General features: G+C 33.9%; 1 protein-coding gene across 8 annotated transcripts in view; it reads left to right on the top strand.

Annotated features, from left to right (window-relative positions):
- The window catches only part of RBMS3 (RNA binding motif single stranded interacting protein 3), an 834,518-nt gene extending 814,373 nt beyond the window's left edge, over nt 1-20,145 (top strand). For 5 of the 8 annotated variants that reach the window (XM_056129462.1, XM_056129467.1, XM_056129468.1 and 2 more), the window contains 3 exons: nt 6,927-7,007; nt 10,128-10,255; nt 19,716-20,145. In XM_056129462.1, coding sequence (XP_055985437.1) covers nt 6,927-7,007; nt 10,128-10,255; nt 19,716-19,722 — 216 coding nt within the window. In that variant the 3' untranslated portion in view covers nt 19,723-20,145. Of the gene's footprint in view, nt 1-6,926; nt 7,008-10,127; nt 10,260-19,715 lie in introns of those variants that run through there. The other 3 variants (XM_056129463.1, XM_056129465.1, XM_056129469.1) reach the window with 1 other exon arrangement.
- Nucleotides 20,146-20,442: the final 297 nt, after the last annotated feature.

The following is a 20,442-nucleotide window of genomic DNA, read 5'->3' on the forward strand; positions in this document are numbered from 1 at the left end:
ATTTATAAATATATTCTATCTCTTACTCTGTCACTCATTTATTTTGGTTTTACTTAATTCCTCTCATCAATGCATCCTAATCTTAAGCAGCAGTTGTCATGGATTTTTCTATTATTTTTATGATATTTGATATTTGCTTTCCATTCAATATTGATTTCTATTCTATTTTCTATTGCTGATATACAGACATATATTTTCACTAATTTATATCATTTGACTTGCAAATTTTGTTATTGTCATAATAATTTAGATTTATATTCTTTTGAATATCTTTATCACTTAGGTTCTCTGCACAATAACAACTTAATTTCTTTAATCAAACTGCCTTCTATTTCTTTATCTCATACTATTGCATTGTTTAAAAGACAGTTTCCCAGAATCAGAGATACTCCCCCATGGGGGATGCTGGAAAGATCCCTGGGGGGGGAGGCGGGGAGGCAGTAATATCTTTAGGTGCAATTGTTGGACCATTCTGTTTCTTCTCTAATAAAGATAGGTTTGTAGGGTTTGCTGCTAAATTGGTTGTTTGGTTTTTCTTCTTTGTTTTTTTCTGAAAAGGGGACTATAGACCAAATTAATTTGGGAACATCTAAAATAACATTAGAAGAGTCAACATAAGCATCTTTGTATTATTAAAAATATTCAAATAGATCAGAGGCCTGAGTGAGTACAGCACTCCAGATTTGATCTGCAGCACCACATTTGGTCCCTTAAGTTCACCAGGAATGATCCCTGAATGAAGAGCCAGGTGTGATCCCTTTGCACAGCTGGATATGCCCCCCCCAAAAAAAACCCAAAAATCAAAATAAACAGTCTTCATTATATCACCTCTAAATACTATTTGTTTTCTGTAAATAAATTTATATTCCTTTTTTCTATTTCTAAAATGCTCAGACATTTTCTCATTTACTTTAGATGTTAGCCTTTATCAAGCACTTCTGATACTTTTGAATAATTTTTCATGTGGTTAATTATGTTGACTGACTTAAATATCAAAATATGCAATTTTGAAATAGAAACTTCTTGACATCATATCATTAGATAAATAATTGAATTCACTGGATAATTTTTTTTAAATCTTTGAATGAATGTGGAATATGCTGAGTTTTTTCTTATAATGTCCATATTAAATTTTTGTATTAAGATCTTGCTAATTGCATAAAGACAGTTGAGAGTTTTGCATTATAATTCCTTAGAAAATTTTATATAAAATTGAAATTATTTATTCTTTAAATATTTGAAATTCACCAGAGGAATCTAATGAGCTGAAATTTTATTTTGCTAAAGTTTTATGCTATGAATTTAATTTCTTACTCTATAAATTATCAAGAATTTTTTTCTTTTTGAGTGAATTATTTAACTATGACATTAAAGAAATTTATTTTATCCAAGTTGTCAAATTTATTGATATAATTGTTTGTGATAGCCTTTTAATATTTTTCTCACCTCCCAATCTCCTTAAAATATGATCAGTTTTTTATTGACTCTCCCCTAATTACACATCCTCAGCTGTCTTAATTCTGCAACCTGGTGTACCATTGGTTCTGTTTTTATCTCATTTACTTATCTTCATTCTTTAATGGTCTTGTGGTCCACTGGAATTATCTTCTGCCCTTTCTGTCTCTAAATTTCATAACAGCAATCACGAAAAGAGTGAGGCTAAAGAGGAGAGAATTCAAAATAATGTCTCTACAAAGTTATCTCAAGTACAGATTTTAAGACATAATTTTTAAATTAGCCACAGTAGCATAAGATGATATTTTATTTGTCATTGTTACTGCAGAGAACTATGCATATTTTTGAACCTACTGAGTTTTTCTCTCTAATATATTTATGAAAATGACTTTCTGTGTAAACAGTGAAGACCTCCATAGTTTCTGATCACCTGGGACTATGTTTCACTGTTTTTCAGGGAAAAATTTTTTTTATAAATTTCCAAGCTGAGAGCCACCACAGAGATTCATTTTAGGATGATGGAGGGTTGGGTTTGGGGGTCACACACAGAGGTGCTCAGGAGACACTCCCACTTGGTGTCAGAGCTTACTCCTTGGTAGCTCTCAAAGAAACTACATGCCCCAAGATTGAATTTAGTCCTCCTGCATGTAAAGCATTTTCTATAGCCATTCTTTTTATTCTCTGTGCAGTATATTACCATCAAACGGCTTTTATCCTAGAATACAATGGCAATTGGTATTTTGTAATTAATAGTTTAATGCTCACCTCTTTGTGCATTATATTTAGTACTATTCCAGAAGAGCTGGTTGGAATAATATAGGGTATAAAAGCCTAAAAATCCTGAGTCTGCCATTTTTGTGAAACATTCTAACCTCCTTTTCCCTTTCAAGTGCTTTTATTCCTAGTATCTAAATTATAGGGTGCTAACTATATCAATATCATCTGCTCTTTAGGGATATTTTGTTGTTCACAATTGTCTACTTTGTTATTTCTGTATTAGTATCTTCAAAAATAGTCTACTTTATGAACAAATGCCAACATAAGATATGAAAGTATATGCAATTATCTTTCTAGATTGAATTTCATCTCTCAATATTTCATTGGCAGAAATAGAAAGGATATAAAACGAGCTGAGCAGTTGCATTCCAGCCTTCTCATGCCCTACTGAGAGTGAATTTATTTAAAAATCTCTTTAGTTATTTTCTCTATGAATGTTCTCTCAAATATTGAGTGACATGAAGATTTAGAATTACATTGCAGGAAGCTATTGCTACTTACCCGAAGCAAGCAAGTGAAATTATACTAATTTGCCACCCCAAGTATGAGGTAATAGAAATATACACATCCAAAAAATATGCCCTTTAGCCCCAGAATATCACTCTCTGAGCTAAGACTGTTGCTTTCTCTGTGAAGCTTCCTTTTCTAGGCTGTGTTCTTACAACTTCTGGTATCCTTTTCATTTACCTCACCAACTTTATGGATTTCATAGGATCCAGACAACATTCCTTGCTGAAATTTGATAAACAGCTTTACCATTTTGATAGCCAAGACTAGAAATATTGATCAAAAATATAAACAGTATAATGAAAATTCAAAATAAAGTTGATCAAATGTGTCAGAAAATTCCAAAAATTGAAATAAAATATCTTGAAGTGAGAAAACTTTCTTGCTACTCCTTTGCACCACAGATAAATAAAATGAAAACATTTATATGTCTCTTTTGTTTTACTTTAGTGATAAAAGGAAAGTAAATTCAGATCTAAAAATTGTAGATTTTCTTTCTGCTTTCTTAGAAATATTCAGTGATTCCACAGTAACAGTTTGCCCTGATATAAACAGGCAAAAATACAATTCCTCTCCAATTTCAGCATTTTTTTTCTCTCCTGGTATAACAAACTTGGTGATGCAGTGTCTAGACTTCTTGGAAGAGTTATGGAGTATGGAATTTATTCTTTGAGTTTTAAAAATGGCTTTTCAGATGTACACGGTTACATGTAAAAATACAGTGCTTTTAGAACATGTGAAAATAATCAAATTATTTTTCCATTAATTCAAACATTTTGAATTATTTTCAACAGGAAAGTACCATATAGATATTTTATATCTAGTTTCTCTATGTGAAATTACTTTCAAAAGCTGTTGTGTCCTTGCATTGGTCAGTGTGGTTGGTCAAGAATAACCAGGAAATGAGGCTGGAGCAATAGCACAGCTGGTAGGGCGTTTGCCTTGCACGCAGCCGACCTAGGTTCGATTCCCAGCATTCCATATGGTCCCCTGAGCACCGCCAAGAGTAATTCCTGAGTGCATGAATCAGGTGTAACTCCTGTGCATTGCCAGGTGTGACCTAAAAAGCAAAAAAAAAAAGGAAAGGCCCCCAGAACCATCTTAGCATTGTCTAGGAGATCACTTATTTGCAATCAAAAAGTGGAAGGGAAATTATAGGATTATTACTTAAAAGCAGATCACTTTATCTTGATATAACTTGATATAACTTTAACTCTAATTATTAGAACCTACTAATTTTTAAAAGTCCCTTTCTATATTACATAGAAATGGAAGAAGTAAAGCTCTTAGGCTGTATTTATTTAATCTGAATGGTGATGAAGTCTATTGAAAAATGTGCCAAATCATGAATCTAAAGAACTGGAGCTCATTCTCATCATATCTGGGTCTTAATTCCTCAAGTCAATGAAATCGGGGAACCACTTCTCTCCTGAAGAGAAGCTGAATTTGAATTAGACCATAAGCAGTTCAGTTTGGGGCACATTCTCAATTTCAGTGAATGTCAAAAATGTGAAGAATTAGTGATTCAGTTTTACTGAACAAAACACAGGTGAGGTTTTGAATAACTGAGAATCATTTGAAAAAGCATAGCGAAGAGAATAGTTAATTACATTAACTACACTGCCTGATTTGTCAAGGGAGATCCTAAATGAGTTAGATGCACGTATGAACTCTAATGTCTCCAGGTCATGTCCCTAAATTTTATTCACAAACATGTCTTTTTAGACTATAAACAGTGTAAAAGGGAAGAATCATAGCAGTGTCTTTCAAATAGGAAACCATAATCTATTTTTCATGCAGAGAACACATACATTCACTGTTAGGCTTACTTGCAAGGTTTGAAACTACTAACTCTGAAATAGAAAATACCCCCAACAATGAGGAATTTACAAATTACAAATCCTAGAAAACTAAAGGAAACTTAAAACAGGAGCTTTGTATTTAGATAAATAGTGGTGAAGGAGATACTCCCGTTTGCTAAAAATCTACAAGAATTCTCAATTGAATAAAACATTTCCAAAATATGTTCCTTAGAAATTAGTTTTAGAGAAAATAAAATGTAACACATGCACACAAAACATTTTAGAAATGCTAATTTACTCACCTTTATATAGAATTCAATTAAACATGATCTCTCAAAGTTTTTATTTTGTGTCATTTCCAAGCTTATAATAAGACATATTTTACAGCATTATTCAAATGAATTAAAATTGAAAATTTTTTTTCACTTAAACTAGCATTCATAAAATAACACCTACGCAGTAGCAAATAATGAAGGCTATTTAAAACCTATGTAGTCTAGATAAACCAACAACTGCCTTAGAGTCCAGGAGAATGTTATTGATGGGTCCAGAATTATTAATGACTCTGTGACATGCAAGATTTATCGTTGAAAATAAAGGTGTCCTTCTTGTGTCTTTTGTCAATTATTGAACAATTATTTAAGGGTCAAACCATGTTATACAGAGATGAGTAAGACTTTAAACCTGCTTTCAATGATATTATAATCTGGATAATATTAGTAGAAGAGAGAGAGAAAGGTCTGTTTTAGAGGGCACACAGTAGAGGTCACAGAAATACGATGATTTTTATTATTGTAAAGTAAATTCAGTATTATCACCAGAATTTGCAAGCAGTTGCTCTTGGTCCAAATTACAAGACTGTATTATAGAGTTGTGAATTGCACTCGGTGGTTATTTATAATAATACATATATTATAAACAGCAGTCGATTTGTTTAATTTAGTGCTTTTCATTAAGCCTTGTATATTTTTAGCAAATAGAAGCAGTAATATAGTACTGAGTTTAGAATAAAGATGCATTTATCCCAGTCCTTTTTTATTGCTGTAATACTCCATGAATATTTAACAACTGATGAACTGGTCTCCCTTCAGTTATTCCCCTTCTAGTCAGATATTTCCCTTAATTCAAAATTATCATGTATTTATATTTGAAAATAACAAGATACAAAAAACATAATAATTTAGATATTCCATATGTGTATGTTGCCTTAATATTTATATTTAAACACGGCAATTAGAAGAATAAGAAAAAAACAGAAGCTTAGCTAGGGAGATGACTCAAGGTCTGGAACACATGTTTTGCATGTGAAAGCTTTGGTTTCTATCTCAGGTACTGCATGATCTCTTGAGCAATTCCAAGTGTGTCCCCTCCCCTCAAAAAGAACTTGCAATTCTTTTCATAAAAACTATTCCTCTAATCTTTGTGAATTGAGAATCCTTATTTTCATTAGCAGATTCTGATTCTGCAGTTTATGTTGTTGACCAAATGTTTAAAAACTCAGACATGTAGTTCATTCCATAGAAAATTCCAATTTCAAAGAGTAGAACTTTAAATTTACAGGAGAGACTATATAGGGAATGTGTGGCATAAATAGAAATATGGGTCATGTTCTTTATACTATGTAGCTGAGCATGTAATTTTGGGTGGCTTCCTTCTAGAGTCTAAAAAGCATATTGGTTCTAATACTTATTTTACTGTACTGAATACTACAGCTTAGTGAAGAATTATTTGGCTGCCTCATTATTCCTCCAACTAAAATAAATTTAAAGAATTTTAAAAAATGGAAAAGAAATATTACAGTATAGAATAGGGTGGGAGAAGGGGACAATAAGGACTATATAAATTCTAATATATAAGACATGATGCGAAAAATAATAAAGTGATGTGGAATTTACCTATTCTGAGTATTGAGTATTGATGCAATAATTATTCCGTGAATTATTTCTCTATGTTTTATTAAGCTAGAAGGGAAATTATTGCTGAGAATATGATGATTCATTCACGAAATGTGTTATGAGCCTGCTATGTGAGAGATACTAGCATTAAATTGGAGAAGATCCAATACAAAACAACCCAACATTATCCCTGCCTTCACAGTTTATAGGTTAGTTACGAAAGTGAAATGTTTGAGATCTAATGGAGAAGACAAAAAAAAAGTGAGGAAATGGAAGTGAATTAACTTATATTTTGGAGGTGGGCTGCTCTCGGTAGTGAATCAGCAAGCAACGTTTCTTCAATACTAATTTTAAAAAATGCTTTATTTGAGGTCTAAATCAAGTGTAACTTTATGCACTGCCATGGGCCTCACATCCTAAGCAGCCTCATGTGGTATCTACGTTTCTAGACACCCCAAGTTCACCTGTGTTTTTCTTTGATTTCCTCTAGTATATGACTGCTGCCGCTCCTATGCAAGGGACCTACATTCCCCAATACACGCCTGTGCCTCCGACAGCTGTTTCTATTGAAGTAAGTCTGTCTGCCTTATAGAAAGAGATTTGAGGAAATATACTACAATCACATAAACTATGGGTCCCCGGAATCCTTATGTGTGATTTGTTTATACTGATCCAGAATTGAAAGTTGTAAACTCAACAAATGACAGTAGCTGCCTTTACTTGGACTTGCCTATGTTTTGCGTTGTGATTGAATAAAGCTAAATTGCTAGAGTTGTATGAAGATAATGTCCTTTTATATGGAGAGAAAACATCAGGGACCAAGTCACTACCCCACTGAATATTAACCACAAATATTCATAAATAGGGAGGGATTAGAGGATTGCATCGAGGGCCAGGAAGATAGCTAAACGGGCTAATGCATAGGCTTTGCATGCTGGAAGCCTGAATTTCATCCATGGTACCACATGATCTTCTGAATATAATTAGGAGCAACCCCTAGGCATTTTGCCAGGAGTCCCCCTGGAGAACTGCTAGTGTTACCCCAAAACAAAGCATCAAAAAGCCATGTTGCAATAGTGTAGATAAACTTGTTCTCTAGTGCCTTTTTACTCAATGTGTGGTTGGTCCTTACACCACTAACAGCAGCAGCAGCAGCAGCAGCATCGCCTGGGAGTTCCTTAAAAGGAAGGGATTTTTCAGACACCATACAGACTAAATCTGAATTTGCCTTTAACAAGTGTCCTCAGCAATCTAGGTGCACATTAAAGTTAGAAAACTACTGGACTAGTGCTCTCATCCTCAAACTTTTCAGCACATGGAAATAATTTCAAGAGTTTAAAAAATGAGTGATGGCTGTGTTCTATTCTGAGAGATTTTGATTTAGTCTGAACTATGGACTGGGTGTCAGAGTTTAGATTTTTTTTTTAAGATGTAGGTGATTCTATGATATACCAGATTAAGAGCTAACTGTCCTGCAGATAAATTGGTCATAGTTCTGACACATATCAGGAAAGAGAAAGTTGACAATGACAGAGTCTTTTGTCATTAAAGGAAACTTTTGTTTCTTCTCCTTAGCATAGGACATTCCTCTATGCACCATTTTATCGGACCTAGCGAACAAACAATAGTAAAGGGGAAAGAGTGTTGTGGCTAGTGGAAAAACAGTTAAACATGTATGTTTTTCATGGCTCTAGCCATTATTTTTCTTCCCATTTTCTAGCTTGCATTTACCATTAAATAACAATGAATTCTGTCCCTTCTTGCTGGGTCTCTTCTGGAGTCCATGATCTTGCTACACCATTAGTTGGTCAGCATCTAACATGTACTGTCACTCCACATAAAAGCCAACAGGACTCACAACCCCCAGAGCTATTGAGTTTGGAAGAGTTCTTTAGGAACCAAATTGCATCCTCTAAGCTATTTGTGATTTGTTTTGTTTTGGTGTTTGATAAAGGTTTGCTAGCATCAAGGTTGGGAAGTTGAAGAAGACATTATTATATTGTTTAGAAAACCCAGGGAGATGCATTAAAATGTTTTTCATGTGTCCTGACATATGGCACCAAAGAATGTATTGATATCAAACAACTTTTAATTTCTTTTTGGAACTTTTAGAATATGGGTTTAAAATGAATGTTCTTTGGTATATTTAGCAATCAAAAAGAAAATTATAAATATGTACATTTGGCACTTTCATCTCTTGGCACTTTAAGCATACAAGTGTGCTACATATTTTTACTTCTCTCTGTCTACACCAAATGTGTATGCTCATCTACAGAATGTAAACATTTTGATGACTGTAAAATGAGACACATCTGACAGTGTGGTTTATTGGAAACAGTCTAGTTATTGTTATGTATGGAATTTTTAAAAAAGCCTTTCTTTAAGGGAAATTAAAGCATAAAGTTACATATTGCCTTGAATTTGTGCTTATACAAAAAAGCACTGATTAGTATTTTGTATTTAAAGAAATTAAATTGATAAATTACAATATGAATGCAAATAACTATTGATTGGTGAGAGGTTCAGAAAATTGCATAATTTTATGAAGCAAATAGTATATTGGTGGGGGTGGAATTAATACAGAGAGAACAGTAAATTCTGAAGATAATTAAATTGATCATTAGTTGAAACAATGCCTAACCATGAACATTTGAGAGCAGACATCACTGTAGGCATTTAAGGCTATAAATAAAATTATAAGGATATTTTTATATAGATGTCTTTCTGGCAAGTTACCCATGAAGTATTTGATATGCCAAACACAGTAACAACTAGTCTCACAATGGAGATGTTACTGGGCCCGCTCAAGCAAATAGATGAATGGGAGGACAGTGCTACAATGCTACTTCAGCCTTCCTTCAGTCTATTAACTGCCAATACATCCACCCATGCCTCTCTGAGGCCTAGCATATGTCTCTAATGTTGACCTCTAGAAATCTATTCTTGTTGACATCTATAAAACACAAAAGATAGTGAAGATGAGATGATGATCATTGAAAATTAAGAATTTGGGGGGAGGGGAGGATGGAGAGTTAGCACAGAGATAAATGTGATTGTCTGGCACATAGTCAACCAAAGTTCAATCTCTGGCACTATATTTGGTTCCCAGGGCACCTCTAGGAGCAGCCCGAAAGCCCTCCTCTAATCAAGAAAATTCGAAATGAATTTTAGCGTATGCTGTGGAAAATGAAACAAAGGGATATAAATCTAATTTGTGAATTTGATACCATTTACTTGATGGTATCATTTAAGAGGATTCTAATCACTAATGTAGATTTTGGTTAAGGTACATTATTCTATCAAATCAAATTGACGTGCCAGTGTGTACCTCTGCAGAAAAATGGTTGAATATACACACTTTATAATTAATAATTATGGATTTTATAATTAATAAGTAATTATCTTCTGAAAAACATACAGCTTTGTCTTAAAAGTACTAAATATAGCAACATGCTTTTCATTAGACTGTTCCACGTTTCTTTGATAACTTTCTCATATCATCCAAATATGGTTTGTGGTTTTTCTTTAAGCACCTATTATGACTTTATATAACCAAATACAATCGGTTATGTAAAATGCAATTGGTTATATACACAATCCTAACATAAGAAGAGATAATCACTCTGTTCCATCTAGAATGGAAACTTTTCTGAGACCAATAATAATTTTATACTCTTATTTGCCTTTTTAGGGTGTTGTTGCCGATACCTCTCCTCAGACAGTGGCACCTTCATCCCAGGACACCAGTGGTCAGCCGCAACAGATAGCAGTGGACACATCCAATGAACATGCACCTGCATATTCTTACCAACAATCTAAGTAAGTTCAGCCTGTTCTAAACCATTTTCCTCGGGATCAACCATATCACATCACACTCCTATATTCTGTTAGACTTTGCTATCCTCCAGACCACCACAAGCTTAGCAACAGCATTTGCTGATTTCATGATGGGATACATTTGCTAATATGACTGACTTCAAGTGGATGACTCTTCTGGTCTTCACTGGATTTGCTTAAACATATGGTGAAACTGGCCATCTAGTTTTGTGATATCTATTCTGGATTTTGGTTACCTGTTGGATGAGTAATGAAAGCAGTTACTCCTTATTTTGGGGTCATTCAGTAGACTTACTCTCAGTGAAGTCTCAGAATTCAGAGACCAGCATAAAGGAAGCCTCAATTCTCCATTTGACTCATTTTCTCCTTCCCCAATACTGCATAAATGCAAGAATAGTCTGCCTAAAGACTGGCATAAAATGAGAGAAATTACAGACATTTTTACAGAAAATTTTTTAAACCCACCATACATTGTTTTGAGAAGACATCCATATTTCCACTTGGAAACACAATTATGAGCCTATACTTTTGGAGTTTGTTTCTTCACTCAGATAAAGATTTTAACACTTGCCTTGCAGGGTTGCTTTGGATACCTAGTAAAACAGTAAATGAAAAGTATTGTAAAATATAGAATCACAGAGCCTTATGTAGGAGTTAAATAGCAAAGCAGAAATTAAATAGAATTACTCTTGACAATCCTTACATAACATTTAAAATACAGTTTTCATTATGTTGAGTAATTATGCAGACTAACATGAGTTTTGATTGAAACAAAAAGGATTAACAAAAGCTGAATCTATACCAATGTGCCTTGATATACAAGTTATCTCACTTTATGGATAACAAAATAAATAGCGAATGCTCCTTTTTTATCCTCATCCCCCTTTAACTCCAATACACATTTAGGATTATTTTTCCATATCATGAATCATAATATGGAATCTTTCATAAACATGTAGCTTGGCTTCTAAAGTCAATCCTAAAAACCCAATGTCCTCAAATCATGATTTAGTCCTATAAATATAAGGTATTATTATTGCTGTTATTACTATCATGTAATTACTTTCTGAAAGATCAATAGTCAAGACATTTTGCTTAGTTTTTTTTGTTTTAAAATTTTCTACAGCCTGTTTGAATTGAATCACCTTTATGTAAACTAAAAAAAAAGTGTAAATTCTGTCACTTTATACCAATCCCATTGAAATTTATTTTTTATTTTGATCAGTAAATTAGATCTGAAAAAGGAGCAGAGATTTGCTATGTGGAAGAATAGTGGGAGACAGTGGTGGGAATGAGTAATACTAAGTTTGCCAGAAATACATTTCAAGGCTTAGTAGGTAGGTAATACTTGTTTTGGCTATTTGAAAGCATAATGAAGAAGCAAATGATCCTAAACACTATCTCCTAATGGCTTAATAATCCCTATATAAATAAAACATTTGCTTTCACCCTTTTGATCAATGATTGTTGAATTAGTGCCTTCTATGGAACATGTCATTCATAAGATGCTGGAGAGCAGCCAATGAAAAGAGATAGATTCCCCTTCCACTTTCTTAGAATTGAATTTCTACTGAAATTTTCCAGACCTATGTTTTGGACAAGCATCTGTTGGACCTGGAACATTTTTCCCCCTCTAAGATAAAGTTGGTTCAACTAAAGAATCAATGAACAAATATTCATTTTTAAATTAAATTTTGAAGGATTCTTATGTTAAAATAAATGGCTACATGACTAAGAATTGGTGGAGATCTCACTTAATAACCTAAATCTAGTGACTAAAACTGAATCTTACATCTATTTTGAGAGAAAACTAAAACCTTCTTAGATAGAGAAATTAAGGTCAAAGTTTCAGAAATGGTGGAAACTGAAGATGGAGTGTGGTATCCTGAGAAAAAGAGGCAGAAGATGAAGGCAAGTAGGCTTTTAAATTATGTTTTATTTATGTATTTTTAAAGAAAGTCTTCAGTGCTTAGAATCTGGTCTTTATGTAGAACAACTATTCTCTATTTTATTCTAAGGACTGAAAACTGTTAGTTGGTTTGACTTTTTTTTTTATAGCATTTCATGTCACTCCTTCCAATACAATGTGGAAGTGTAGAGATTTATTTCTAGTGATACTTTCAGGATGTGAATCTTGAAACTGTCTAGAGTTATTTACTCTCCCTACCCTATTAAGTCAGCTTTAATTGCCCCTACTTCTCAGCTCACAATAAGATACTATCTCTCTGATTTTTTTTCATGATACTAGGGATAGAACCCAAAGGCACATACATACAATACAAGTGTTCTACTGCTGAACTACATCTCCTGCCCTAAGATGCTATCTTCTTTTTAGCAGGGTCCCCTTCCTCTGCTTTCCATGGTCATTTTGAAATGTAGAAGAGACAGTACTCTGCCTGAGCATCTTTGCCCTTCAGAAATGACAGTAAGGATTTCCCATCAACTTCCACACCAGATCCAATTTCTCCTGTAGTACCCGTCAGGCAAGTTTTATGCTAGGACATAGGATCCTGCCCTCAAAGACTTACAGTCTAATAGGGGAGTTAGACATAAACAGAGACAAATGTCTATTTTGCAAAAAGAAAATTAATAGACCTTTAAAATATGCAACACTAATAAGATAATATACTTAGATTTCTGGGCTGGAGCAATAGCACAGCGGATAGGGTGTTTGCCTTGCACGCAGCTGACCCGGGTTCGATTCCTCCGCCCCTCTTGGAGAGCCCAGCAAACTATTGAGAGTATCTCGCCCACATGGCAAAGCCTTGCAAGCTACCCATGACATATTTGATATGCCAAAAACAGTAAAATCACATCACAATTTATTGTGAGATGTTACTGGTGCCCATTAGAGCAAATAGATGAACAACAGGAGGACAGCACTACAGTGCTACTTAGCTTTCTAGTAGCTACTTTAGCTTCAGTGTAGGTCATGACAGTTGCAACTGCCTCATATAAGAAAGAAAAATGTCCTTGTTCCAATAGCAGCTGGACCAAAACATAAGTCTGGAAAAGTTCATAGTTTGTTGAGCAGATTGTGGCTTCAAAGTAACAGAATAATGTAAAAGGGTTACCTGAGTCTAGATTCTAAGATCAGGAACCCTGCTTCCAACCTTTACTTTATTTTAGCTGAAGTCAAAAGTAATTTGGAAATAGTGGAAACAAATGGTCCTATTATGGTAATGGCTCAGGCAAGAAGAAACAATTGTCTGCAGTAAGATTGTGGCAAAAGCCATAGATTGGGTGTCAGTTAAAATAAGAAACAAAGGAAAACAGCACTTTGAAACTTCAAGCAAAACTATGAAGTTATTGATTTCCCTAACATAGGAAGATATAATAAAAGCCATGAAGAGCTTCATTTGTAGAGAAAGATAAGTACTGTAGCACTGTCGCACTGTCCTCCAGTTGTTCATTGATTTGCTCGAGTGGGCACTAGTAATGTCTCCATTGTGAGATTTGTTACTGTTTTTGGCATATCAAATATGTCATGGGTAGCTTGCCAGGCTCTACCATGTGGGCGGGATACTCTCAGTAGCTTGCTGGGCTGAGAGGGATGGAGGAATCGAATCTGGGTCAGCCACACGCAAGGCAAATGCCCTACCTGCTGTGCTATTGCTCCAGTAAATAATTCTTTTTAGATTCAATCAAAGATGTTACATGTATTAAAATATTGAAAAAATATTTTAGTGTTTAAAAGTGTTTTAAATGATGGTAACATCATGGTGATCTGCCAAAATCCTAGATTCTTATGGTTAATAATGATGAGCTTTCTGAAGATATTAACTACTGAGGAAAGAAATCCTTCATCTCTTGTCCTCATGATAAAATTATAGTAAAGCCTTCCTGATTTGAAAGAATTTTCTTTTGCACATTTTTGGGAATGTATGTTACAGGATGTTTCACAGGGTGTGTGCCTCGCTGCAACATGTGAAAATATTCAGGACCAAGGACATCTCAAATGTATGACATGTGGAAAGCGCTTATATTGTCTTGCAAACATTTCTTTAAACCTGGAGAACATTTTTTATAAGGTCCTGTTTACATTCTCTACTTCCTCTTTACATGCTGAAGTCATAGGAGCTTTTGCTTTGAAACGTCAAAAAGAAAATATTGAAATAAAGAAAATATTGAATTAAATCCCAAACAGTATCTCACATTAATAAATTGATAGGTGACAGTCATTTATGAAATTATAAAAGTGAAAGAAGTTCATGTGTGATGTGAACCTATCGAGTTTTCATTAAGTTCAGCTAAGAAAAGCTAACTGTATCATGGTACAACATTGGGTTTTTCAGAACTATTCAAGGAAGAGACTAGGAAAGGTATTAAATACCTGTACCAATACATGAGGAGGTTTTTATATAACCGTCACTGGGGAGAGTGGGTCATGCAAGAGTACCCAGAGATGTATTTATTAAAGAACTATTCACTAGAAAGCAGGCATACAACAATAGTTAAAGATTGCACTGTAGAGTTAACAAAGTCCCAACTTAAGTCTCAGAGTGTAACTCAATGATAGAATGTTTGCCTTGCCTAGATGAGTCCCGGTGTTTGATCCCCCATGTACAAATAAAATAAAATAAAATAATAACACCCTAAATCTTTTCTTTCATCTGAACAAAACTACATGGAAAATTAATTCAGGTAAGATCTGACCATTTTCTAACTGTAGAAAAGCCATGTAATCCTTATAGAGGCCAACAGAAATTCTGTTGACAGTCTTGAGATCAGTTCTCAAACACTAACTCTAAGTTTAGAGGTGAAAAATTTCTCTACTTTCTTTTTATATCTTTCTTGTTTATATATAGTAGATAATACCTTTAGAAGAGTAGGCACCAATCCACATTATCTTAAATGTTCTAAAATTCACAAATGGCAGCTCATTTCTAGCATCATTATGTTAATTAACATGCCACTACTTTCATTAGGCAACCAATTTCTAACAATCATTATGCTAATTGAGATATGGATAGTTTAAAATACTTGTAAGGTACCTTTGGCCTTTCTCATTAAATGAGAACTGACCTCCTGTGGGGTGTGAAATTATGATTAGGGTAGTTGAGTGCCCCTGAAGAGTAGTTTAACATACTCCACATACATTTACCAACATGGTATCTATATCAAAGATATTTTAAGTAAAATAAAATCAAAATGATAAAATTTTGCTGGGCAAAATTTAAGAAATACAAAAAAAAATTCTGTGAATAAAGGGTTGTATTTGTTACCATTTCAGCAAATATTTTAATATGCTAAATTCACATTTCTAATCTAAACAATAGTTATTTACAATTTGCATTCATGTTCCCTGCACTCCCATTTAAAATAGAAGACATTACTATAAAAAGGGCCATGGAATCTTATTTTAGAATGCAAGCTATGTTTCATTTTGGGAGTTCTAAGAAAATTTCAAATCTGTCTAAGATGATAACAGTTTTTGCTTCTGCTATTAGGAAACCACAAAAATAACTAGGATTATACATATGTACATATATACTCATATATAATTATATGTAGTCTTATACATTTGAGTTTCAAATAAAGTTACATTCTAATATTTAAAACCAGAATTTCTTGGTTCAAATTTCCCTTTTGCCCCATCCTAGTTGTCACTTGCATTCTTTGGATTCTCTTTTGGAATCTCTTTTATGAAGAAAGAGATCACGTCAAGAGATCTCCACAGAGGGGCTGGAGCAATAGCACAACGGGTAGGGCATTTATTTGCCTTGCACGTGGCCAACCAGGGTTTGATTCCCAGCATTCCATATGGTCCCCTGACAACCGCCAGGAGTAATTCCTGAGTGCAGAGCCAGGAGTAACCCCTGTGTATCTCCAGGGTGACCCAAAAAGAAAAAAAAAAAAGAGTTCTCCACAGAGCACAAGTTCTGTCTCAGATATTGAGGGAGAACAGGATTTACTATTATTCCCAGGAGCAGGGGTGTGACCAGGTGGCCAAAAGTTGTGCTGGGAAACATCGTTTAACCTAAATAAAATGCCTTATTGGGGCTGGAGCAACAGCACAGCAAGTAGGGCTTCTGCTTTGCACGTGGCCTACCCGGGTTCGATTCCCAGCATCCTATATGGTCCCCTGACCACCGCCAGGGGTAATTCATGAGTGCAGCACCAGGAGTAACCCCTGTGTACCACTGGGTGTGACCCAAAAAGCAAAAAAATAAAGAAAAAAGAAAAAAATAAATGCCTTCTTTATGTAAGTTCACTTTCTTTTTTTTTTAAGGCATTAAAATGTTCATGATCATACCTCTTAGAGGGTCATATAAATACTTAAAATATTCTATTTTCTGAAAGAATAAAATGAAAGCAGCTTTCCTTTGCAACTGTTAAGAGGTTTTTAAGATATAATTAAATTATTAAGAAACAAAATTTTGATTGTCAGCATGTTGGTGCTTTTGATATTAGTAGAAGAGTTATACATTATTTTAAAAACCATCTGATTTATCTTTGTAACCTTCTTTCTTGCTTTCTTAATCACATGCTTAGTTTACTGAGTAATCCAGTAGTGGTAGAAGCATGATAGGAGCCACAGAATCACTCTTTTCATTTAGCATCAAACGAAACTGATTCATCAGGAATAATATAGGAGAATTTTCTATCATTAGATACCGTTTTGTTGCTATAATTGTTTTCACTTTTTGGATTTTTTTTTTGGTGGGGGGATGAGGTACATATGACTCACTCTGCTCACAGTCCTGGCTGTGTTGGGGGAACATGTGTCATGCCTGGGATCCAACCTGGATAGGCTGCGTGCCAGGCAAGCACTTTACCAGCTATAACATCTCTTTGCTGCCTCAACAGATAATCTTAAAACTTCTTCAAGCTCTAAAACTCTGGGATTCTAAGATTGTATGTTGTTGCCTCCCAATATATTCATTCTGTTTTTAAAAAGAAGGGTAGGGAGTGGGGTAGAGGATAAGAGTCAAAATAACTCTCAGTTCTCAAACTCTCAGTGCTCAGTTCAAACTCCTCATCTTTGGACATTCACGCTAATCTTGACCTGAGTTTTACAAGGTTTCTTTATTCTTCATATCTTTTCTAGCTAATTGAACTAACACCAATTTGTTATGCACTGTCAGAACATTAATGATGTGCAAATTAGCTTCTTTATTACCCTCCTTATATGTCCTTTTGAGCTTGTGAGTATGAATACACTATTTAGATGCTTTATAGTTTATAAATGGTTTTCATACTAATTATCTCATTCACATAAATTCCTCTTGTTAAGTTAAAACCATTTTACCCATAAAACTGTCTCAGTGTCCTACTTACAACAATTTTGCCGTAAAGGTCACAACCTTAAAAATTTAGAAACCTGCTTCTATGACTGTCAATGCAATTAATAAGCATTCATGAAAATATGTGTTTTCACTCTCATCTAGAACAGACAAGGTTGGCAAGAGTGAATTCAGTTGCATTAAATAGATGCACCTTTTCTCTTCAAACTTAGCAGCAGATATAAAAATGTAAAGAAAGTCCAGTCATTTATTTCTCATTTGTTTTCATGTAGTAATGAGATCACTTGACAGATCAAAAAAAACCAACAGAAGAGGCCTAATGGAAACACTTACAAAAAGTTATGAAACTAGAAAATAGTTACAACCTAACTCACAATGTTTCTTTGCGTCTACTGCATGTAATATAGCTAAGCAGTGAGGGTACTCTATGTCAGTATACCCCAAAAAATAAGACACTATTGAGATTCATCAGATTCTAGACAATTTCTGCTCAATGCCTAATAATACCAAGTGGAAAATGAAATAGAATAAAAGATTAAATAAATAGCAAAATGCAATGCCAATAAAAACATTTATTACCATAGCTTGATTTTTAGAAATAAATGTAGTAACTCTACATTTTGCAAAGGTTTATAGAAAGATCAAATATTTGCTATGATTCCCATAAATACTATATATTTTACTGATATTATGATCATTTTAATTTTATTATTTTAGAGAATAAGAGTTGATGCTGGGACTCAAATCCTTAATTGCATACACACAAACATGTTTTCTACCATTGAGATACATACCAATCATAAATTGCATTTCTTCTAAAGAGAAATATCACTATCTCATATCATACAGGAGAATGTACTTTTGAAGTAAAACTACTGGTTAAAAATGGAAAATTTGATCTTTCTACTAATTGCTTATCTTATGTGATTTTAGGAACAAATTAATCAGATTTCTGAAGATAATAGCTGACTTATCTGAGATGGAGATCTTGTTGATAATTCTATTTTCAAAGAAAAGAACCACAACACCCCCCATCCTGCCTACACACACACACACACACACACACACACACACACACACACACACAAAACACATGTATCCCAGGATCCTGTGCAGTTACAAACATTACTGTGAACTTTTAAAAAAAAGTTAATAAAGACTTTTTGCTCAGGCCTGAATACACCAAAATTTATAGTTACGGAGAACAGACTGCCTGCTGTAACTTTGTTTTTCTGCACAAAATCTACCATGCGTCTTTTATAATGACCAACTTGAACAACAGCAACCCTCAGGTTTATTTACTAAATTAAGCAAATGAGCTTCAGAAAAATCTGCAAAGTACTGAATAATGTGACTTTCAACTAAATAGAGCCTTCGGGTTACTGGAAACATCTTCTCAGAGGATACCCTGAAATTTTTTAACAGAACTTAAATTTATGGATGTAAAACATGAGTAAACATCAATTTATTAGAACACATTGGTGGGGCATCATTACAAAACATGATTTGGACTAGACTAGGGAAAGTGGCATTTATTAAGAATGGCAAGTGTCTAATTAAATCCCAATTATAAGCATACCACTCTGCCAGATTTTTGGAGAGCAAAGAGTAGAAGTAAACTACAGTTAATGCTCTCAAAAATTTAAAATCTTCTTTTGATATACAAGGAGAAAAGATAAATGAACACACTTTCACTGCCCTCTTAAGTATCTTATTTAGTGGTCTAAGAAGGTCTATATGAATATCCTTGGTGAAATCAACACTGTAATGTACAAACATTTTCTCTAACTTGGTTTCATAGTATAGACTCCAATATTTGTTGGCTGAGGTAGTAATGAAACCCATGGGAGTTTGGAAGGGACAAAACTATATAAAAAAATTGTTTTGAGTGGTTACACTTGCACCTTCACTTAAATACAACTTCTATACACATAAGGAATATTGCCTATGTAGCATAACGTTTCTTTAGAATGTAAAGAAACTCTTAGTCTTTTATCTTTGATACGCAATATCAAAAATCTCACTGGATCAAATACATATTTGTGAGAAAATGGCAGAATTGAATACCTTCATATCCCTAATATAACTTCCTATGTTGGAAAACTTGGTATCTTTTAAAAAGATCTCCCTGGAAAAGAACACATAAGAGATTCCAAAATTACGTGGATTTAATGATTATTACTTTTTTTTCACAGACCATAAACAAGACTGAAGAATGTCTGTTTGAAACTTTGCCTTGAATGAAGAAACTTCACTGAACAAGAAGTTGGCTTCCAGTTTGCACAGACGTCAATGGAAAGCTTTTTTTTTTTAATTTTTACTTTACCCAGTGAAAACTAAATGTTTTTTATGTGCTGTGCAAATGGTTCCTTCATATGGTCTGACAGTTCATTTTTGCCTTTTTTTTAATTAAAGAAAAAAATATCCGAGAAGAGGAAAAAAACAGCAAAACAAAGGATGAGGGTTGATATTTTATCTGGAAGAACATTTGACTTCAGAAGTTACCTGAAGGTGTAGATAAATTTGTTTCTTTCCTTTTTTTAACAGAAAATCTGATGTCAAGAAGTAGGCAAAAAGGAAACAAATTGTCTTCCTTAGTAATTAAAGTACTCTTCCTTTTTCCTTCTTGTTTAAATCTAGTGGATTTCTTTTTCTTAGAAATATTTAGGTAAGGTTTATCTTGAATCTTAATTGCCTTAATTTTAAGGACGTCAAAGCTCTCTAGGCAAGCTGTCAACGTCTTGTTTAAAAAGAAATATCAAGAAAGAATTGAAATATTGTGCCGGCTTTAACTGGTACAGAAGTTTAAGACTATGCGTTTTTAGGGTGAAAAAAAACTGTACAGTCTAAAAGAAAATGTTTTTCTTCATTTGAAGAAAATTTGTTGATAAAAGAAACCATGGAAACTGCAAGAATTGAGAA

Source organism: Sorex fumeus, unplaced genomic scaffold (genome assembly GCF_029834395.1).
Source record: "Sorex fumeus unplaced genomic scaffold, SorFum_2.1 ptg000072l, whole genome shotgun sequence".
Lineage (NCBI taxonomy): Eukaryota > Metazoa > Chordata > Mammalia > Eulipotyphla > Soricidae > Sorex > Sorex fumeus.